This window comes from Chiloscyllium plagiosum, unplaced genomic scaffold (genome assembly GCF_037043375.1).
Source record: "Chiloscyllium plagiosum isolate Xiang-an unplaced genomic scaffold, Cpla_swu_hap1 HiC_scaffold_46, whole genome shotgun sequence".
NCBI lineage: Eukaryota > Metazoa > Chordata > Chondrichthyes > Orectolobiformes > Hemiscylliidae > Chiloscyllium > Chiloscyllium plagiosum.
The window spans coordinates 2,449,512-2,467,965 of NW_028270184.1; the positions used below are offsets into that span (position 1 = coordinate 2,449,512).

Below are 18,454 nucleotides of genomic sequence, written 5' to 3' on the forward strand. Positions count from 1 at the left end.
GGAGTGTAGGGGATGGAGGGGGTTACAGAGATAGGGAGGGGGTGTAGGGGCTGGAGGGGGTTATAGAGATAGGGAGGGGGTGTAGGGGCTGGAGGGGTTTACAGAGATAGGGAGGGGGTGTAGGTGCTGGAGGAGGTTACAGAGATAGGGAGGGAGTGTAGGGGCTGGAAGGGGTGACAGAGATAGGGAGGGAGTTTGTGGCTGGAGGGGGTTACAAAAATAGGGAGGGGGTGTAGGGGCTGGAAGGGGTTACAGAGATAGGGAGGGGGTTTAGGGGCTGGAATGGGTTACAGAGATAGGGAGGGGCTGGAGGGGTTACAGAGATAGGGAGGGGATGTAGGGGCTGGAAGGGGTTACAGAGATAGGGAGGGGGTGTAGGGGCTAGAGGGGTGACAGAGATAGGGAGGGGGTGCAGCGGCTGGAGAGGGTTACAGAGATAGGGAGGGGGTGTAGGGGCTGGAGTGGGGGTTACAGAGATAGGAAGGGGGTGTAGGGGCTGGAGAGGGTGACAGAGATAGGGAGGGGTTGCAGAGGCTGAAGGGGGTATGAGAGATAGGGAGGGGGTCTAGGGGCTGGAGGGGGGGTTACAGAGATAGGGAGGGGGTGTAGGGGCTGGAGGAGGTTACAGAGATAGGGAGGGGATGTAGGGGCTGGAGGAGTTTACAGAGATAGGGAGGGAGTGTCGCGGCTGGAGGGGGTTACAGAGATAGGGAGGGGGTGTTGGGGCTGGAGGGGGTGGCAGAGATAGGGAGGGGTTGTAGGGGCTGGAGGCGGTTACAGAGATAGGGAGGGGGTGCTGGGGCTGGAGGGGTTTACAGAGATAGGGAGGGGGTGTAGGAGCTGGAGGGGGCTTCAGAGATAGGGAGGGGTTGTAGGTGCTGGAGGGGGTTACAGAGATAGGGAGGGGGTGTAGGGGCTGGAGGGGGTTACAGAGATAGGGAGGGGGTGTAGGGGCTGGAAGGGTTGACATAGATAGGGAGGGGGTGCAGGGACTGGAGGGGGTTTCAAAGGTAGGGAGGGAGTGTAGAGGCTGGAGGGGGTTACAGAGATAGGGAGGGAGTGTAGGGGCTGGAGGGGGTTACAGAGTTAGGGAGGGGGTGTAGGGGCTAGAGGGGTTTACAGAGATAGGGAGGGGGTGTAGGGGCTGGAAGGGTTGACATAGATAGGGAGGGGGTGTCGGAGCTGGAGGGGGTTTCAGAGATAGGGAGGGGTTGTAGGCGCTGGAGGGGGTTACAGAGATAGGGAGGGGGTGCAGGGACTGGAAGGGGTTACAAAGGTAGGGAGGGGGTGTAGGGGCTGGAGGGGGTCACAGAGTTAGGGAGGGAGTGTAGGGGCTGGAGGGGGGGGGTTACAGAGATAGGGAGGGTGTGTAGGTGCTGGAGGAGGTTACAGAGATAGGGAGGGAGTTTAGAGGCTGGAGGGGGTTACAGAGATAGGGTGGGGGTGTAGGGGCTGGAGGAGGTTCCAGAGATAGGGAGAGGGTGTCGGTGCTGGAGGAGGTTACAGAGATTGGGAGGGAGTTTAGAGGCTAGAGGGGGTTACAGAGATAGGGAGGGGGTGTAGGGGCTGGAGGGGGTGACTGAGATAGGGAGGAGGTGTAGGGGCTGGAGGAGGTTGCAGAGATAGGGAGGGAGTGTAGAGGCTGGAGGGGGTTACAGTGATAGGGAGGGGGTGTAGGGGCTAGAGGGGTTTTCAGAGATAGGGAGGGGGTGTAGGGGCCGGAGGGGGTTACAGAGATAGGGAGGGGGTGCAGGGGCTGGAGGGAGTTACAGAGATAGGGAGGGGGTGCAGGGGCTGGAGGGGATTACAGAGATAGGGAGGGGTTGTAGGGGCTGGAGGGGGTTACAAAGGTAGGGACGGCCTGTGGGGGCTGGAGGGGTTCACAGATATAGGGAGGGGGTGTAGTTGTTGGAGGGGGTTACAGAGATAGGGAGGGGGTGTCGGGGCTGGAGGGGGTTACAGAGATGGGGAGGGGGTGTAGGGGCTGGAGGGGGTTACAGTGATAGGGAGGGGGTGTCAGGGCTGGAGGGGGTTACCGAGACAGGGAGGGGGTGTAGGGGCTGGAGGGGGTTACAGTGATAGGGAGGGGGTGGAGGGGCTGGAGGAGGTTACAGAGATAGGGAGGGGGTGTAGGGGCTGGAGGGGGTTACAGAGATAGGGAGGGGGTGTAGGGGCTGGAGGGGGTTACAGAGATAGGGAGGGGGTGTCGGGGCTGGAGGGGGTTACAGAGATAGGGAGGGGGTGTAGGGGCTGGAGGGGATTACAGAGATAGGGAGGGGGTGGAGGGTCTGGAGGGGGTTACAGAGATAGGGAGGGGGTGTAGGGGCTGGAGGGGGTTACAGAGATAGGGAGGGGGTTTCGGGGCTGGAGGGGGTTACAATGATAGGGAGGGGGTGTCGGGGCTGGAGGCGGTTACAGAGATAGGGAGGGGGTGTAGGGGCTGGTGGAGATGATTACTCAGTGTCTAAGTGTATAGAAAACCATCCAGTTCTTTCAGGCCATTTTAATGAAGCAGTTAAGGACATGTTCCCAAATTCCACCCAGAATTTCTATCCCACTTTCCCATGTTCAGAAGTCCTTTTCAGGTAATTGATTTCTTCAAGGTCCAAGTTTCAACCCCTCCAACATGTAAGACCCAACACTTCCGGAAGTTTTCTTACCCCTGTATCTCACCCCGTGCTGTCCCTGTCCTGGGGGTGTTTGATGGGGGACAGTGTAGAGGGAGCTTTACTCTGTATCTGACCCCGTGCTGTCCCTGTCCTGGGGGTGTTTGATGGGGGGCAGTGTAGAGGGAGCTTTACTCTGTATCTCACCCCGTGCTGTCCCTGTCCTGGGGGTGTTTGATGGGGGGACAGTGTAGAGGGAGCTTTACTCTGTATCTCACCCCGTGCTGTCCCTGTCCTGGGAGTGTTTGATGGGGGACAGTGTAGAGGGAGCTTTACTCTGTATCTCACCCCGTGCTGTCCCTGTCCTGGGAGTGTTTGATGGGGGGACAGTGTAGAGGGAGCTTTACCCTGTATCTCACCCCGAGCTGTCCCTGTCCCTGGGAGTGTTTGATGGGGGGACAGTGTAGAGGGAGCTTTACTCTGCATCTAACCCCATGCTGTCCCTGTCCTGGGAGTGTTTGATGGGGGGACAGTGTAGTGGGAGCTTTACTCTGTATCTAACCCCGTGCTGTCCCTGGGAGTGTTTGATGGGGGACAGTGTACAGGGAGCTTTACTCTGTATCTAACCCCGTGCTGTCCATGTCCTGGGGGTGTTTGATGGGGGACAGTGTAGATGGAGCTTTACTCTGTATCTAACCCCGTGCTGTCCCTGTCCTGGGAGTGTTTGATGGGGGACAGTGTAGAGGGAGCTTTACTCTGTATCTAACCCCGTGCTGTCCCTGTCCTGGGAGTGTTTGATGGGGGGACAGTGTAGAGGGAGCTTTACTCTGTATCTAACCCCGTGCTGTCCCTGGGAGTGATTGATGGGGGACAGTGTACAGGGAGCTTTACTCTGTATCTAACCCCGTGCTGTCCATGTCCTGGGAGTGTTTGATGGGGGACAGTGTAGATGGAGCTTTACTCTGTATCTAACCCCGTGCTGTCCCTGTCCTGGGAGTGTTTGATGGGGGGACAGTGTAGAGGGAGCTTTACTCTGTATCTAACCCCGTGCTGTCCCTGTCCTGGGAGTGTGTGATGGGGGACAGTGTAGAGAGAGCTTTACTCTGTATCTAACCCCGTGCTGTCCCCGTCGTGTGGGTGTTTGATGGGGGCGGACAGTGTAGAGGGAGCTTTACTCTGTATCTAACCCCGTGCTGTCACTGTCCTGGGTGTGTTTGATGGGGTGGGAGACAGTGTAGAGGGAGCTTTACTCTGTATCTAACCCCGTGCAGTCCCTGTCCTGGGGGTGTTTGATGGAGGGACAGTGCAGAGGGAGCTTTACTCTGTATCTAACCCCGTGCTGTAACTGTCCTGGGTGTGTTTGATGGGGTGGGAGACAGTGTAGAGGGAGCTTTACTCTGTATCTAACCCCGTGATGTCCCTGTCCTGGGGTGTTTGATGGGGGACAGTGTAGAGGGAGCTTTCTCCTGTATCTAACCCCATGCTGTCCCTGTCCTGGGGGTGTTTGATGGGGGGACAGTGTAGTGGGAGCTTTACTCTGTACCTAACCCCGTGCTGGCCCTGTCCTGGGAGTGTTTGATGGGGGGACAGTGTAGTGGGAGCTTTACTCTGTATCTAACCCCGTGCTGGCCCTGTCCTGGGAGTGTTTGATGGGGGGACAGTGTAGTGGGAGCTTTACTCTGTATCTAACCCCATGCTGTCACTGTCCCTGGGGAGTGTTTGATGGGGACAGTGTAGAGGGAGCTTTACTCTGTATCTAACCCTGTGCTGTCCTTGTCCCTGGGAGTGTTTGATGGGGGGACAGTGTAGTGGGAGCTTTACTCTGTATCTAACCCCGTGCTGGCCCTGTCCTGGGAGTGTTTGATGGGGGGAACAGTGTAGTGGGAGCTTTACTCTGTATCTAACCCCGTGCTGGCCCTGTCCTGGGAGTTTTTGATGGGGGGACAGTGTAGAGGGAACTTTACTCTGTATCTAACCCTGTGCTGTCCCTGTCCCTGGGAGTGTTTGATGGGGGAACAGTGTAGAGGGAGCTTTACTCTGTATCTAACTCCGTGCTGGCCCTGTCCTGGGAGTGTTTGATGGAGGGACAGTGGAGAGGGAGCTTTACTCTGTATCTAACCCCGTGTTGTCCCTGTCCTGGGAATGTTTGATGGGGGCACAGTGTAGAGGGAGCTTTACTCTGTATCTAACTCCGTGCTGTCCCTGTCCCTGGGAGTGTTTGATGGCGGGAAAGTGTAGGGGGAGCTTTACTCTGTATCTAACTCCGTGCTGGCCCTGTCCCTGGGAGTGTTTGATGGGGGGACAATGTAGAGGGAGCTTTACTCTGTATCTAACCCCGTGCTGTCCCTGTCCCTGGGAGTGTTTGATGGGGGGACAGTGTAGAGGGAGCTTTACTATATATCTAACCCCGTGCTGTTCCTGTCCTGGGGGTGTTTGATGGGGGGACAGTGTAGAGGTAGCTTTACTATATATCTAACCCCGTGCTGTTCCTGTCCTGGGGGTGTTTGATGGGGGGACAGTGTAGAGGGAGCTTTACTATATATCTAACCCCGTGCTGTTCCTGTCCTGGGGGTGTTTGATGGGGGGACAATGTAGAGGGAGCTTTACTCTGTATCTAACCCCGTGCTGTTCCTGTCCTGGGGGTGTTTGATGGGGGGACAGTGTAGCGGGAGCTTTACTCTGTATCTAACCCCGTGCTGTCCCTGTCCTGGGAGTGTTTAATCGGAGGGGAAAGTGTAGTGGAAGCTTTCCCCTGTATCTAACCCCGTGCTGTCCCTGTCCTGGGAGTGTTTAATGGGAGAGACGGTGTAGAGGGAGCTTTAGTCTGTATCTAACCCCGAGCTGTCCCTGTCCTGGGAGTGTTTGATGGGGGGACAGTGTAGTGGGAGCTTTACTCTGTATCTAACCCCATGCTGTCCCTGGCCCTGGGGAGTGTTTGATGGGGACAGTGTAGAGGGAGCTTTACTCTGTATCTAACCCCATGCTGTCCCTGTCCTGGGAGTGTTTGATGGGGGACAGTGTAGAGGGAGCTTTACTCTGTATCTAACCCCGTACTGTCCCTGTCCTGGGAGTGTTTGATGGGGGACAGTGTAGAGGGAGCTTTACTCTGTATCTAACCCCGTACTGTCCCTGTCCTGGGAGTGTTTGATGGGGGGACAGTGTAGAGGGAGCTTTACTCTGTATCTAACCCCGTGCTGTCCCTGTCCCTGGGAGTGTTTGATTGGGGACAGTTTGAACTGAAGTGAAGATATTGCACAGATTACCCAGATGAATAATCTCAGTGTATTAACTCTATCGTATACAATACATGCACCCTTACTGTACAGTTTATAAAAACCCCTTGAAAATTGTCCCAGCCTCAAAGTGGCTTTGAAACAGACTGAGCATAACAATATGATGCACGGCCCTCCCAGATCCCGATAATTATATTACAGACACACAGTATTAAATCTGCTCAGGCCATTGAAATATTGTGCAAACTGCCCGTGTAAATCTTGTTTTTTTTTGGTAGATTTTCCAAGCCGGTGATGAACAGCAAAGATTATTTTCCCCAACTCTCTGCTTGAGGGTAAGTGCAGTGTCCCCCAACAAGCTGTTGTTACAATCCCAGTGTTAGCTGTGGCTCAGGTTCCCAGGATCTCAGTGAGTGAGCGGGTCAGTCAAACAGTGACTCGGTGATGACTCTGTAGCCGAACAGCCCGTCAGGCAGAACCAGGAGCTCGTTGCCGTGTCGGAGTAGTTTCGGGACGTGGACCTCCAGGTGAGACAGGAGAGATCATTCCCATCGGTTGCGGGGGCTGGGGTAGCATGTACCCGGGGCTGATGGTGAATGTGGAAATCGGAACGCCGGCCAAAGCAGAATTCCCAGATCATGGCTGACATAGCGACGCTGAGCTGGGGTTCCCAAATAGGCAGCAGGTTGGCCATTCACCCTGCCTTCCCGAGAGCCCTCTCGGGATGATGCCCAGTGGGATTCGGGGTTAGAATCCCTACAATGTGGAAGCAAGGCCATTTGGCCCATCCAATCACACCAACCGTCCGAAGAGCATCTCATGTAGACCCCCACTCTATACCTGTAACCCTGCATTTCCCAGGACTAACCCACCTAGCCTGCATGTCCCTGGACACCATAGGTATTTAATGTGGCCAATCAACCCTAATTTGTGCATCGAGTCGCAGAGTCAGACAGCACGGAAACAGACCCTTCAGCCCTACCATTTTGTGCTGACCCTAACCCCAAACTAAACTAGTCCCAGCTGCCTGCTCCTGGCCCATATCCCTCCAATCCTTTCCTATCCAGGTCCTTATCCAAATGTACCCACACCCCCCCACTCCCTCAGGAAGTTCACTCCACACACAGACCACCCTCTGGGGTAAAAGATTTGCCCCTCATGTCTTTTTTAAATCTCTCTCCCTCCTCTCATCTTAAAGATGTTGCCCATGGCCTTGAAATCCTCCATCCCAGGGAAAAGGCACCTACTGTGGGAGGAAACCCACGCAGACCCGGGGAGAATGTGCAAACTCCACACAGACAGTCGCCCGAGGGTGGGATCGAACCTGGGACCCTGGTGCTGGGAGGCACTGAGCCACCGTGCTGCCCGGATCGTCGGGGTGGGGGGGGAGCTTTGGTACAGATCAGCCCCACCTCCCGAGAGCCCTGTGGTGATGATGGGAGTGTGTTGGATGGGGAGGAGAGAGGTTTACAGAGAGCAGAGATGACATGCTGTGGGTCTCCAGTAGCGAGCTAATTGGAGCCAGCTTTCATCGCTGTGGCTTTCTTCGAGGCTTTGAGCAGGATCGGGCTGTTGGGGTGTTCCTCCTTCAGGTGGATGAGGTGACCATCCTGGCTCTCAACTGTGAAGCCACACTCCTCACACACGTACAGTTTAGTCCGCCTCTCCTTGTAAGCGTAGGACTGGTGCACACTATGGATCTTTTTCAGGTGGGACTCGAGTGAGCACCGTTGTGTGAAGGCCTTTTCACACAGGTGACATTTATAGGGCCGGATCCCTGCTCGGAGAGAAGCAAAGGTCAGTAACATTACATCAAGCGTCTTTAATCATAAAACTAAACACACTCACACACGCACACACTCACACACTCACACACACACTGACACCCACCCACAATCAGAAGCTGCACCACTGAGGGAGCGCCGCACTGTCGGAGGGTCAGTGCTGAGGGGGTGGGCGCTGTCGGAGGGTCAGTGCTGAAGGAGCGCCGCACTGTCAGAGGGTCAGTGCTGAGGGAATGGGCACTGTCGGAGGGTCAGTGCTGAGGGAGTGCCGCATTGTCGGAGGGTCAGTGCTGAGGGAATGGGCACTGTCGGAGGGTCAGTGCTGAGGGAGGGCCGCACTGTCGGAGGGTCAGTGCTGAGGGAGTGGGCACTGTTGGAGGGTCAGTGCTGAGGGAGAGGGCACTGTCGGAGGGTCAGTGCTGAGGGAGTGGGCACTGTCGGAGGGTCAGTGCTGAGGGAATGGGCACTGTCGGAGGGTCAGTGCTGAGGGAGTGCCGCACTGTCAGAGGGTAGTGCTGAGCGAGTGGGCACTGTCGGAGGGTCAGTGCTGAGCGAGTGGGCACTGTCGGAGGGTCAGTGCTGAGGGAGTGGGCACTGTCAGAGGGTCAGTGCTGAGGGAGAGGGCACTGTCGGAGGGTCAGTGCTGAGGGAGAGGGCACTGTCGGAGGGTCAGTGCTGAGGGAGTGCCGCACTGTCGGAGGGTCAGTGCTGAGCGAGTGGGTGCTGTTGGAGGGTCAGTGCTGAGGGAGAGGGCACTGTTGGAGGGTCAGTAATGAGATACAGGGAGACAGCAGAAACCATTAAGCCTCTGTAATGAGTTGCACTATTCCCATTATTTCATGGTTGATCTATATTAGAAGTCTATTTACCTGTCCAGGTTTGTAACCCTTAATCTTGCTGACTTGAAAAAAAAGCACTGATCATACTGGTGTGAAAGTGCCGATTAGAGCACAGCTTGGAGTTACTCCCTGACATTCACCCACTGGATCATGGCAGCGAAAACCTGGCTGCCTTGCTCCTTGATCTGGTCCCCACCCTCACTCACCTGAGGAAAAGGTTTCTCTATGTCAAACCAATCAAATTTTTCAATTATCATAAACCCCACAATCTGGGTGTTGTTTAATCTGTGGCACTCAAACGGAAACAGACCCTTCGGCCCAACCAGCCCGTGTCGACCCTGACCCCAAACTAAACTAGTCCCAGCGGCCTGCTCCTGGCCCATATCCCTCCAACCTTTTCCTATCCAGGTCCTTATCCAAATGTACCCACACCCCCCACTCCCTCAGGAAGTTCACTCCACACACAGACCACCCTCTGGGTAAAGAGTTTGCCCCTCATGCCTCTCTTAAATCTCTGTCCCCTCTCACCTTAAACATGTGCCCCCTGGTCTTGAAATCCCCCACCCTAGGGAACAGACACTATGTACACCCTTCGTGATTATATAAACCTCAAAAAAGGTCGCCTCACAACCCACTACGTTCCAGTGGAAAATAGTCCCAGTTTATCCATCTAACTGGGGAGGTGATGATCTCGTGGTATTAGCGCTGGGCTGTTAATCCAGAGACCCAGATAATGATCTGGGGACCCGGGTTCGAAACCTGCCACGGCAGATGGTGCAATTTGAATTCAATAAAAATCTGGAATTAGGAGTCTCATGATGACCACGAATCGATTGTTGGAAAACCCCATCTACTTCACTAATGTCCTTGAGGGAAGGAAACTGCCAGCCTGACATGGTCTGGTCTACATGTGACTCCAGACCCTCTGGGCAATTAGGGATGGGCAATAAATGCTGCCCTCTGGCCAGCAATACCCTCACCCCCTGAATGAATAAAGTTATTAATTCAGAAAGAAACCGTGCATACCCCAGCAACATCCTGGGAAATCTCTTCCGACCCTCTTCAGCTTAACAATAGCCTCCCGAAAACAGGGTGCAGTTTAACCCTTTCAGCGCTGGCTTCATTCTGCTGAGCCTCTCCCTGCCCGCACCTGCTGCCCTTGACACTACCACCCTCCTGAGGAGCAGGACCCCGTCTTCAAAGATCTCAGCTGCAGATGCTAGGGGCCCCTTTGCGAACAGGAGCAGAAAGAGAAAGGGGCATTGACCGGTCCTTTACCTGTGTGCGTTCGGACGTGTCGCTTGAGGTCAAACGTGTCGTTGAATCCTTTCCCGCAGAAGTCGCAGAGATGTCTTTTGACATCATTGTGACACTTGAGATGCCTGTTGAGCATGCGCTGGTATTGGAAGGTTTTCTGGCAGAACGGGCAGCTGAGAATCTCGTCTGAACACGTCCCCCGGGTGACCTGGACAATCGCACAGCTCTCCGTCAGAACGTGTAGGCATTTCATTCACATGCCACATTCCCGTACCCAGTGACAACCAAAGGGGGAAACGCAATCCAGCTGGAGTCAGGTAGCCATAGGGTCAAGTCCCACGCTGCTGAGCCAAGCCCCAATGTATTCCACTACAACACCCTGTATTCCACTGCTGAGGGAGAGGGCACTGTCAGAGGGTCAATGCTGAGGGAGAGGGTACTGTCGGAGGGTCAGTGCTGAGGGAGTGGGCAGTGTCAGAGGGTCAATGCTGAGGGAGTGGGCATTGTCGGAGGGTCAGTGCTGAGGGAGTGGGCACTGTCAGAGGGTCAGCGCTGAGGGAGTGGGCACTGTCAGAGGGTCAGTGCTGAGGGAATGGGCACTGTCAGAGGGTCAGCGCTGAGGGAACAAGCACTGTCGGAGGGTCAGCGCTGAGGGAGAGGGCACTGTCGAAGGGTCAGCGCTGAGGGAGCGGGCACTGTCGGAGGGTCAGTGCTGAGGGAGTGGGAACTGTCGGAGGGTCAGTGTTGAGGGAGCGGGTGCTGTCGATGGATCAGTGCTGAGGGAGTGGGCACTGTCGGAGGGTCAGTGCTGAGGGAGCGGGCACTGTCGGAGGGTCAGTGCTGAGGGAGCGGGTGCTGTCGGAGGGTCAGTGCTGAGGGAGCGGGTGCTGTCGGAGGGTCAGTGCTGAGGGAGTAGGCACTGTCGGAGGGTCAGTGTTGAGGGAGCGGGTGCTGTCGATGGATCAGTGCTGAGGGAGCGGGCACTGTCGGAGGGTCAGTGCTGAGGGAGCGGGTGCTGTCGGAGGGTCAGTGCTGAGGGAGCGGGTGCTGTCGGAGGGTCAGTGCTGAGGGAGCGGGCGCTGTCGGAGGGTCAGTGCTGAGGGAGCGGGCGCTGTCGATGGATCAGTGCTGAGGGAGCGGGCACCGTCAGAGGGTCAGTGCTGAGGGAATGGGCACTGTCGGAGGGTCAGTGCTGAGGGAGCGCCGCACTGTCGGAGGGTCAGTGCTGAGGGTGCACCGCACTGTCAGAGGGTCAGTGCTGAGGGAACAGGCACTGTCGGAGGGTCAGTGTGCTGAGGGAGTAGGCACTGTCAGAGGGTCAGTGCTGAGGGAGCGTCGCACTGTCAGAGGGTCAGTGCTGAGGGAGTGCCGCACTGTCAGAGGGTCAGTGCTGAGGGAGCGCCGCACTGTCAGAGGGTCAGCGCTGAGGGAGTGGGCACTGTCAGAGGGTCAGTGCTGAGGGAGCGCCGCATGGTCATAGGGTCAGTGCTGAGGGAGTGCTGCACTGTCAGAGGGTCAGTGCTGAGGGAGCGTCGCACTGTCAGAGGGTCAGTGCTGAGGGAGTGCCGCACTGTCAGAGGGTCAGTGCTGAGGGAGTGGGCACTGTCGGAGGGTCACTGCTGAGGGAATGGGCACTGTCGGAGGGTCAGTGCTGAGGGAGCGGGCACTGTCAGAGGTAATATCTTGTAGATGAGACATTCAGCCGAGACCCGAGCTGCTCTGTCTGGGGACGGGGACTTGGAAGGGTAAGCAGTGTAAAAGATCCCACTGCCAATACTGGAAGAGGAGGAGAGGGTGGGTTCTCCCCGGGGTCCTGGTGCCAATATTTATCCATCGACCAACATCACTGAAAAACCGATGACTGGGCTCATTCCCACATTGCTGTGTGTGGGATCTTGCTGTGCAGCACTTGGTTGCTCCATTTCCCACAATCCAACAGAGAGCGCATTTCAAAACATTACTCTCTTGCTGGCTGTGATGATTCAGGATGCCCTGAGTTGGACTGAGATGGTGGGGAATTGGATCACTCTTGCTGAGTATAAATATAGTCTGTACCTTTATCTTGGAGCGTGTGAATCCCTGGTCAATGTTGCTGTGGGTTCCATTTTCAATGTCCTGTGCAGATATACTGGAGTCTGTATCATAGGAAAATTCCTTCTCTGGGTTCTCCTCCGCAGACAGGCACAGGGGCGACACATCCACTTCACTGTCTTGGTATTGAACGATATCCCGGGGATCTAAAGAATGCAATTTGTTACAAATCTCCCTCAATTTCTTTTCCCATTTATTCATGAGATATCCCCAGCTGGGACGGTCCCCAGTTGCCCCTTTGAGAAGGTGGGGCTGAGCTGCCTTCTGACTCACAAAGCCCCTCAGGGAGGGAAGTCAAGGACTGTGACCCAGCCACACTGAGCGAAAACTGTGTGCGTGGGTGTGTGTGTGTGCGCGTGCGCGCGCGCAAGTGTGTGCATGTATGTTATGAATTCCTAACTTCCCTTCCCTAGTTGCCCCCTTGAGAAGGTGGGGGTGAGCTGCCTTCCTGACCCGCTGCAGTCCATGTGCTGTGGGTAGACCCACAGTGTCCCTTAGGGAGGGAATCCCAGGATTCTGACCCAGCCAGACTGAGGGAACGGTGAGATATTTCCAAGTCGGGATGGTGAGGGGCTCGGAGGGGAACTTGCAGGGGGTGGTGTTCCCATGTACCTGCTGCCCCTTGTCCTTCTGGATGGAAGTGGCCGTGGGTTTGGAAGGTGCTGCCTGAGGGTCTTTGGGGAGTTTCTGCAGTGTATCTTGTAGCTGGTACACACTGCTGCTACTGAGCGTCAGTGATGGAGGGAGGGAGGGGGTGTTTGTGGGTGTGGGGCCAATCCAGCGGGGGCTGCTTTGTCCCTGGATGGTGTCGAGCTTCTTGAGTGTTGTTGGAGCTGCCCCCATCCAGGGGCAAGTGGGGAGTATCCCCTCGCCCTCCTGCCTTGTGCCTTGTAGATGGTGGGACAGGCTTTGGGGGGGGAGTCAGGAGGGGAGTTACTCGCTGCAGGATTCCCAGCCTCTGACCTGCTCTTGTAGCCGCTGGGTTTATGTGGTGAGTCCAGTTCAGTTTCCGGTCAACGGTAACCCCCAGGGATGTTGATGGTGGGGGGCGGGGACTCAGTGATGGGAACACCAGTGAATGTCAAGGGGCTGTGGTTAGATTGCCCTTTGGTGATGGTCATAGCCTGGCTTTTGTGTGGCATGAATGTTATTTGCCACTGGTCAGCCGAAGCGATAGTTCCTTCAGAATAGGGCCGGGTAAAGGATTCAAATTAGCACCAGCGGCCGACAGTAATATACCACTTTTAGTGAAATGTTACAATGCAAGGCACTCCCCAGGGCTGTCAATCAGACAGGAGCTCACCCTGAGCCATGTCAGGGAATATTCAGAACAGGCGACCATCTTCTCAGGGAAAAGGTCAGTTGTACAGAACATCTGAAAGAAAGAGACAGGGGAGAGAAGCTGAAAGGGTTCGGGAGAAATTCCCAAGCACAGAGCCCCAGGCAGCTGAAGGCACAGCCCTCAATGATGGAGAGATGGGAATTCGGGACGCTAGGGCTGGAGGGGGTTACAGAGATAGGGAGGGGGCGTAGGGGCTGGAAGGGGTTACAGAGATAGGGAGGGGGTGTAGGGGCTGGAGGGGGGTTACAGAGATAGGGAGGGGGTGTAGGGGCTGGAGGGGGGGTTACAGAGATAGGGAGGGGGTGTAGGGGGCTGGAGGGGGTTACAGAGATAGGGAGGGGGTGTAGGGGCTGGAGGGGGTTACAGAGATAGGGAGGGGGTGTAGGGGCTGGAGGGGGGTTACAGAGATAGGGAGGGGGTGTAGGGGCTGGAGGGGGTTACAGAGATAGGGAGGGGGTGTAGGGGCTGGAGGGGGTTACAGAGATAGGGAGGGGGTGTAGGGGCTGGAGGGGGGTTACAGTGATAGGGAGGGTGCGTAGGGGCTGGAGGGGATGACAGAGATAGGGAGGGGGCATAGGGGCTGGAGGGGGTTACAGAGATAGGGAGGGGGTGTAGGGTCTGGAGGGGGTGACAGAGATAGGGAGGGGGTGTAGGGGCTGGAGGGGGTTACAGAGATAGGGAGGGGGTGTAGGGGCTGGTGGGGGTTACAGAGATAGGGAGGGGGTGTAGGGGCTGGAGGGGGTTACAGAGATAGGGAGGGGGCGTAACGGCTGGAGGGGGGTTACAGAGATAGGGAGGGGGTGTAGGGGCTGGAGGGGGTTACAGAGATAGGGAGGGGGTGTAGGGGCTGGAGGGCGTGACAGAGATAGGGAGGGGATGTAGGGTGCAGTTGTAAGTTTGCTCGCTGAGCTGGAAGGTTTGTTTTCAGACGTTTCATCACCGTGCTAGAGCACACAGTCAGTGAGCCTCCGGTGAAGCACTGGTGTTCTGTCCCCCATTCTGTTTACGTGTCTTGGTCTGTTACGGTGGGTCATATAATTTCTGGTTCTTTTTGGCAGAGAATCAGGTCCAAATCGGCGAGTTTATTGTTGGAGTTCTGGTTTGAATGCCAGGCCTCTGGGAATTCCTCTGTCCATCCTGCCCTAGGGTGGATGTGTTGTCCCAGTCAAGGTGGTGTCCTTCTTAATCTGTGTGTAAGGATACTAGCGATAGCTAGTCATGTCTTTTGGTGGCTAGTTGGTGCTCTGGTATCCTGATTATACAGGAGCAATCACCCGAACACCCACAAATGGAGCTGCATCAGGACATTATTAAACAGGACACAAACGGGCTACACTGCAGCACCCAGGAACTACGAGCAGCAGAAGGAAAATACCTTTACGGCATATTCCAGAACAACGGGTACCCGATAAACACAATCGGCTAACTCTTATACAAGAAACCTACAAATAGGCTGGTCTTCAGCTGAACCAGAGGGGTACCAATCTCCTGGGGGGAAATTTTCCTAATGCTCTTTGGGAGGGTTTAAACTAACTCAGCAGGAGGACGGGACCCTGAACTGTAGTTCCAGTATACAGGTGGTTGAGAGTAGTGAGGTCAGAAATAAGGTTTCAAGGTCACAAGGGGACTCTGGCAAGTAAGAAGTTGGTTTGAAGTGTGTCTACTTCAACACTGACAGAATCTGGAATAAGGTGGGTGAACTTGCAGCATGGGTTGGTACCCGGGGTTTCGATGTTGTAGCCATTTCGGAGACATGGATAAAGCAGGGACAGGAATGGTTGTTGCAGGTTCTGGGATTTAGATGTTTCAGTAAGAACAGAGAAGATGCCAAAAGAGGAGGAGGTGTAGCATTGTTAATCAAGGACAGTATTACGGGGGCAGAAAGGACGTTTGAGGACTCGTCTACTAAGGTTAGAAACAGGAAAGAAGAGGTCACCCTGTTGGGAGGTTTCTACAGGCCTCCGAATAGTTCCAGAGATGTAGAGGAAAGGATAGCAAAGATAATTCTGGTCAGGAGTGAGAGTAACAGGGTTGTTGTAATGGGGGTCTTTAACTTTCCAAATATTGACTGGGAATACTATAGTTCAAGTACTTTAGATGGGTCAGTTTTTGTCCAATGTGTACAGAAAGGTTTCCTGACACAGTATGTAGACAGGCCAACAAGGGGCTGGATTTGGTACTGGGTAATGAACCAGGTATTAGATATGGAGCACTTTGGTGATAGTGACCACAATTTGGTAATGATTTGGAGATGCCGGTGTTGGACTGGGGTGTACAAAGTTTAAAATCACACAACACCAGGTTATAGTCCAACAGGTTTAATTGGAAGCACACTAGCTTCATCTGATGAAGGAGCGACGCTCCGAAAGCTAGTGTGCTTCCAATTAAACCTGTTGGACTATAACCTGGTATTGTGTGATGTTTAACTTTGTACAATTTGGTAATGTTTTCTTTAGCAATGAAAAGTGAGAGGTATATAACGCAGGGGAAGAGTTATAGCTGGGGGAAAGGCAATTATGATGCGATTAGGCAAGATTTAGGATGCATAGGATGGGGAAAGAAACAGCAGGGGATGGGCACAATAGAGCTTGTTCAAGGAACACCTACTGTGTGTCCTTGATAAGTATGTACCTGTCAGACAGGGAGGAAGTGGTCAAGCACGGGAGCCGTGGTTTACTAAAGAAGTTGAAGCTCTTGTCAAGAGGAAAAAGAAGGCTTATGTTAGAATGAGATGTGAAGGCTCAGTTAGGGCGCTTAAGAGTTACAAGTTAGCCAGGAAAGAGAGAGCTAAGCAGAGTCAGGAGGGACATGAGAAATGATTGGCGGATAAGATCCAGGAAAACCCAAAAGCTTTCTATCGGTATATCAGGAATAAAAGAATGACTAGAGTAAGATTAGGGTCAAGGAGAATACTGAGACACAGGCTACTAGACTAGGTGGGATTGAGGTTCACAGGGAGGTGGTGTTAGCAATACTGGAAAGTGTAAAAATAGATAAGTCTCCTGGGACACATGGGATTTATCCTAGGATTCTCTGGGAAGCCAGGGAGGAGATTTCAGAGAGTTTGGCTTTGATCTTTATGTCGTCATTGTCCACAAGAATAGTGCCAGAAGACTGGAAGATAAAAAATGTCCCCTTGTTCAAGAAGGGGAGTAGAGACAACCCTGGTAATTATAGACCAGTGAGCCTTACTTCGGTTGTGAGTAAAGGTTGTAAGAGATAGGATTTATAATCATCTAGAGCGGAATAAGTTGATTAGGGATAGTCAACGTGGTTTGTGAAGGGTAGGTCATGCCTCATAAACCTAAGTGAGTTCTTTGAAAGGGTGACCAAACAGGTAGATGAGGGTAAAGTGGTTGATGTAGTGTATATGGACTTCAGTAAGGTGTTTGATAAGGTTCCCCATGGTAGGCTTTTGCACAAAACACAGAGGCATGAGATTGAGGGTGATTTAGCGGTTTGGATCAGAAATTGGCTAACTGTAGCACAGGAGAAAGTGAGGGCTGCAGATGCTGGAGATCAGAGCTGAAAATGTGTTGCTGGAAAAGCGCAGCAGGTCAGGCAGCATTCAAGGAACAGGAGAATCGACGTTTCAGGCATAAGCCCTTCTTCAGGAATGAGGAAAGTGTGTCCAGCAGGCTAAGATAAAAGGTAGGGAGGAGGGACTTGAGGGAGGGGCTTTGGAAATGCGATAGGTGGAGGGAGGTCAAGGTGAGGGTGATAGGCCGGAGTGGGGTGGGGGCGGAGAGGTCAGGAAGAAGATTGCAGGTTAGGAAGGCGGTGCTGAGTTCGAGGGATTTGACTGAGACAAGGTGGGGGGGGGAGGGGAAATGAGGAAACTGGAGAAATCTGAGTTCATCCCTTGTGGTTGGAGGGTTCCCAGGCAGAGGATGAGGCGGTTGGAGGAAGAGGGGTTACAGAGATAGGGAGGCGGTGTAGGGGGTGACAGAGATAGGGAGGGGGTGTAGCGGCTGGAGGGGGTGACAGAGATAGGGAGGCGGTGTAGCGGCTGGAGGGGGTGGCAGAGATAGGGAGGGGGTGACAGAGATAGGGAGGGGGTGTAGGGGCTGGACGGGGTTACAGAGATAGGGAGGGGGTGTAGGGGCTGGAGGGGGTGACAGAGATAGGGAGCGGGTGTAGGGCTGGTGGGGGTGACAGAGATAGGGAGGGGGTGACAGAGATAGGGAGCGGGTGTAGGGGCTGGAGGGGGTGACAGAGATAGAGTGGGGTGACAGAGATAGGGAGGGGGTGTAGGGGCTGGAGGGGGTGGCAGAGATAGGGAGGGGCTGGAGGGGGTGACAGAGATAGGGTGGGGGTGACAGAGATAGGGAGGAGGTATAGGGGCTGGAGGGGGTGAGAGAGATAGGGAGGGGGTGACAGAGATAGGGAGGGGGTGTAGGGTCTGTAAGGAGACAGATTGGGAGAGGTTTAAGGGCTTCAGGAGGTTACAGTTAAAGAGGAGTGGTTCCTGAGGGGATGTCACTGCAGACAGACTGGGAGTTGTTTGGCTGAGGGGCAGTGTGCTGGGTCTTAGCAGAGTTGCCACTGTCAGACTATGTAGTTGTTGGCTGAGGAAAGAAACACTGCTCTGCAGGATCTTTACAGGCGTGGAGGGAGGGAGGGAGGGGTGAGTCAGTCATTCATTCAGTGAAAAGTTTCACCTTCGTATTCCGCCGCTTGGTGTAGGATATCCTGCACTGTAAGTCAGGGTTAATGATTCTTCAAAAAAAACTTTTCACCCACTTTCATTACCGTTAGTTTTGTTTTGTTTAAAATCGCCTTGGTCTCAGACCAGGAGGCGTGGGTAACAATGCAGAATGTTAAACAGAAAATAAATTCACCCAGTCTCTGTGCCAGCCCTTCCCCAGTAGTCGGTTTGAAATAAACACCGATTATTTTAAAATATGGACCTTTTGGGTTTATCAATTCGGGTGTCAATAAAAGAAGCAATGAGCTGATTATTTCTCCCTCTGTCTGTCCTCGATAACATTCATGGCTCTAAAGAAAGTGACTCCCAAATTGAAAACTCTGGCACCCAGTTTTCAAATCTTTTTAAAATGAACAAATTCAGTTTCACTGTGTCCAATTTCTTAAAACGAAACAAAAATGTCCCGTTTGCAAAATACAAAAGGCTAGGTATTTCTTGCTTCACAAAGTTGGATTTCGGATTTCACGCACACACACCCTCTCCCGTGTGTGTGTGTACCTTTCACACACACTCTCTCTCTCTCTCTCTGTGTGTACCTGCCTCCCCAGAGCTGGGTACTTACGGGGGATGTAAATGTCAGCTCGCATTTGGTCA

At 54.1% G+C, this 18,454-nt stretch overlaps 1 protein-coding gene across 1 annotated transcript; it reads right to left on the minus strand.

Moving 5' to 3' along the window:
- Positions 1–5,865: 5,865 nt before the first annotated feature.
- Positions 5,866–18,448, minus strand: LOC122547012 (putative transcription factor Ovo-like 1). The gene is made up of 4 exons (XM_043685612.2): positions 18,423–18,448; positions 11,775–11,956; positions 9,741–9,927; positions 5,866–7,616 (listed from the first exon to the last, which is right to left on the minus strand). Exons 1-4 carry the CDS (start codon positions 18,445–18,447, stop codon positions 7,351–7,353), a joined length of 660 nt encoding a protein of 219 aa, XP_043541547.2. The 5' UTR covers position 18,448; the 3' UTR covers positions 5,866–7,350.
- Positions 18,449–18,454: the final 6 nt, after the last annotated feature.

Coding starts and splice junctions, on each gene's coding strand:
- LOC122547012 (XM_043685612.2), bottom strand. CDS start 18,447: ATGCGAGCTGACATTTACATCCCCC. Junction 11,957..18,422: donor AGCTGACATTTACATCCCCC/GTAAGTACCCAG, acceptor TGCATTCTTTAG/ATCCCCGGGATATCGTTCAA. Junction 7,617..9,740: donor ACACGTCCGAACGCACACAG/GTAAAGGACCGG, acceptor CTCTCCGAGCAG/GGATCCGGCCCTATAAATGT.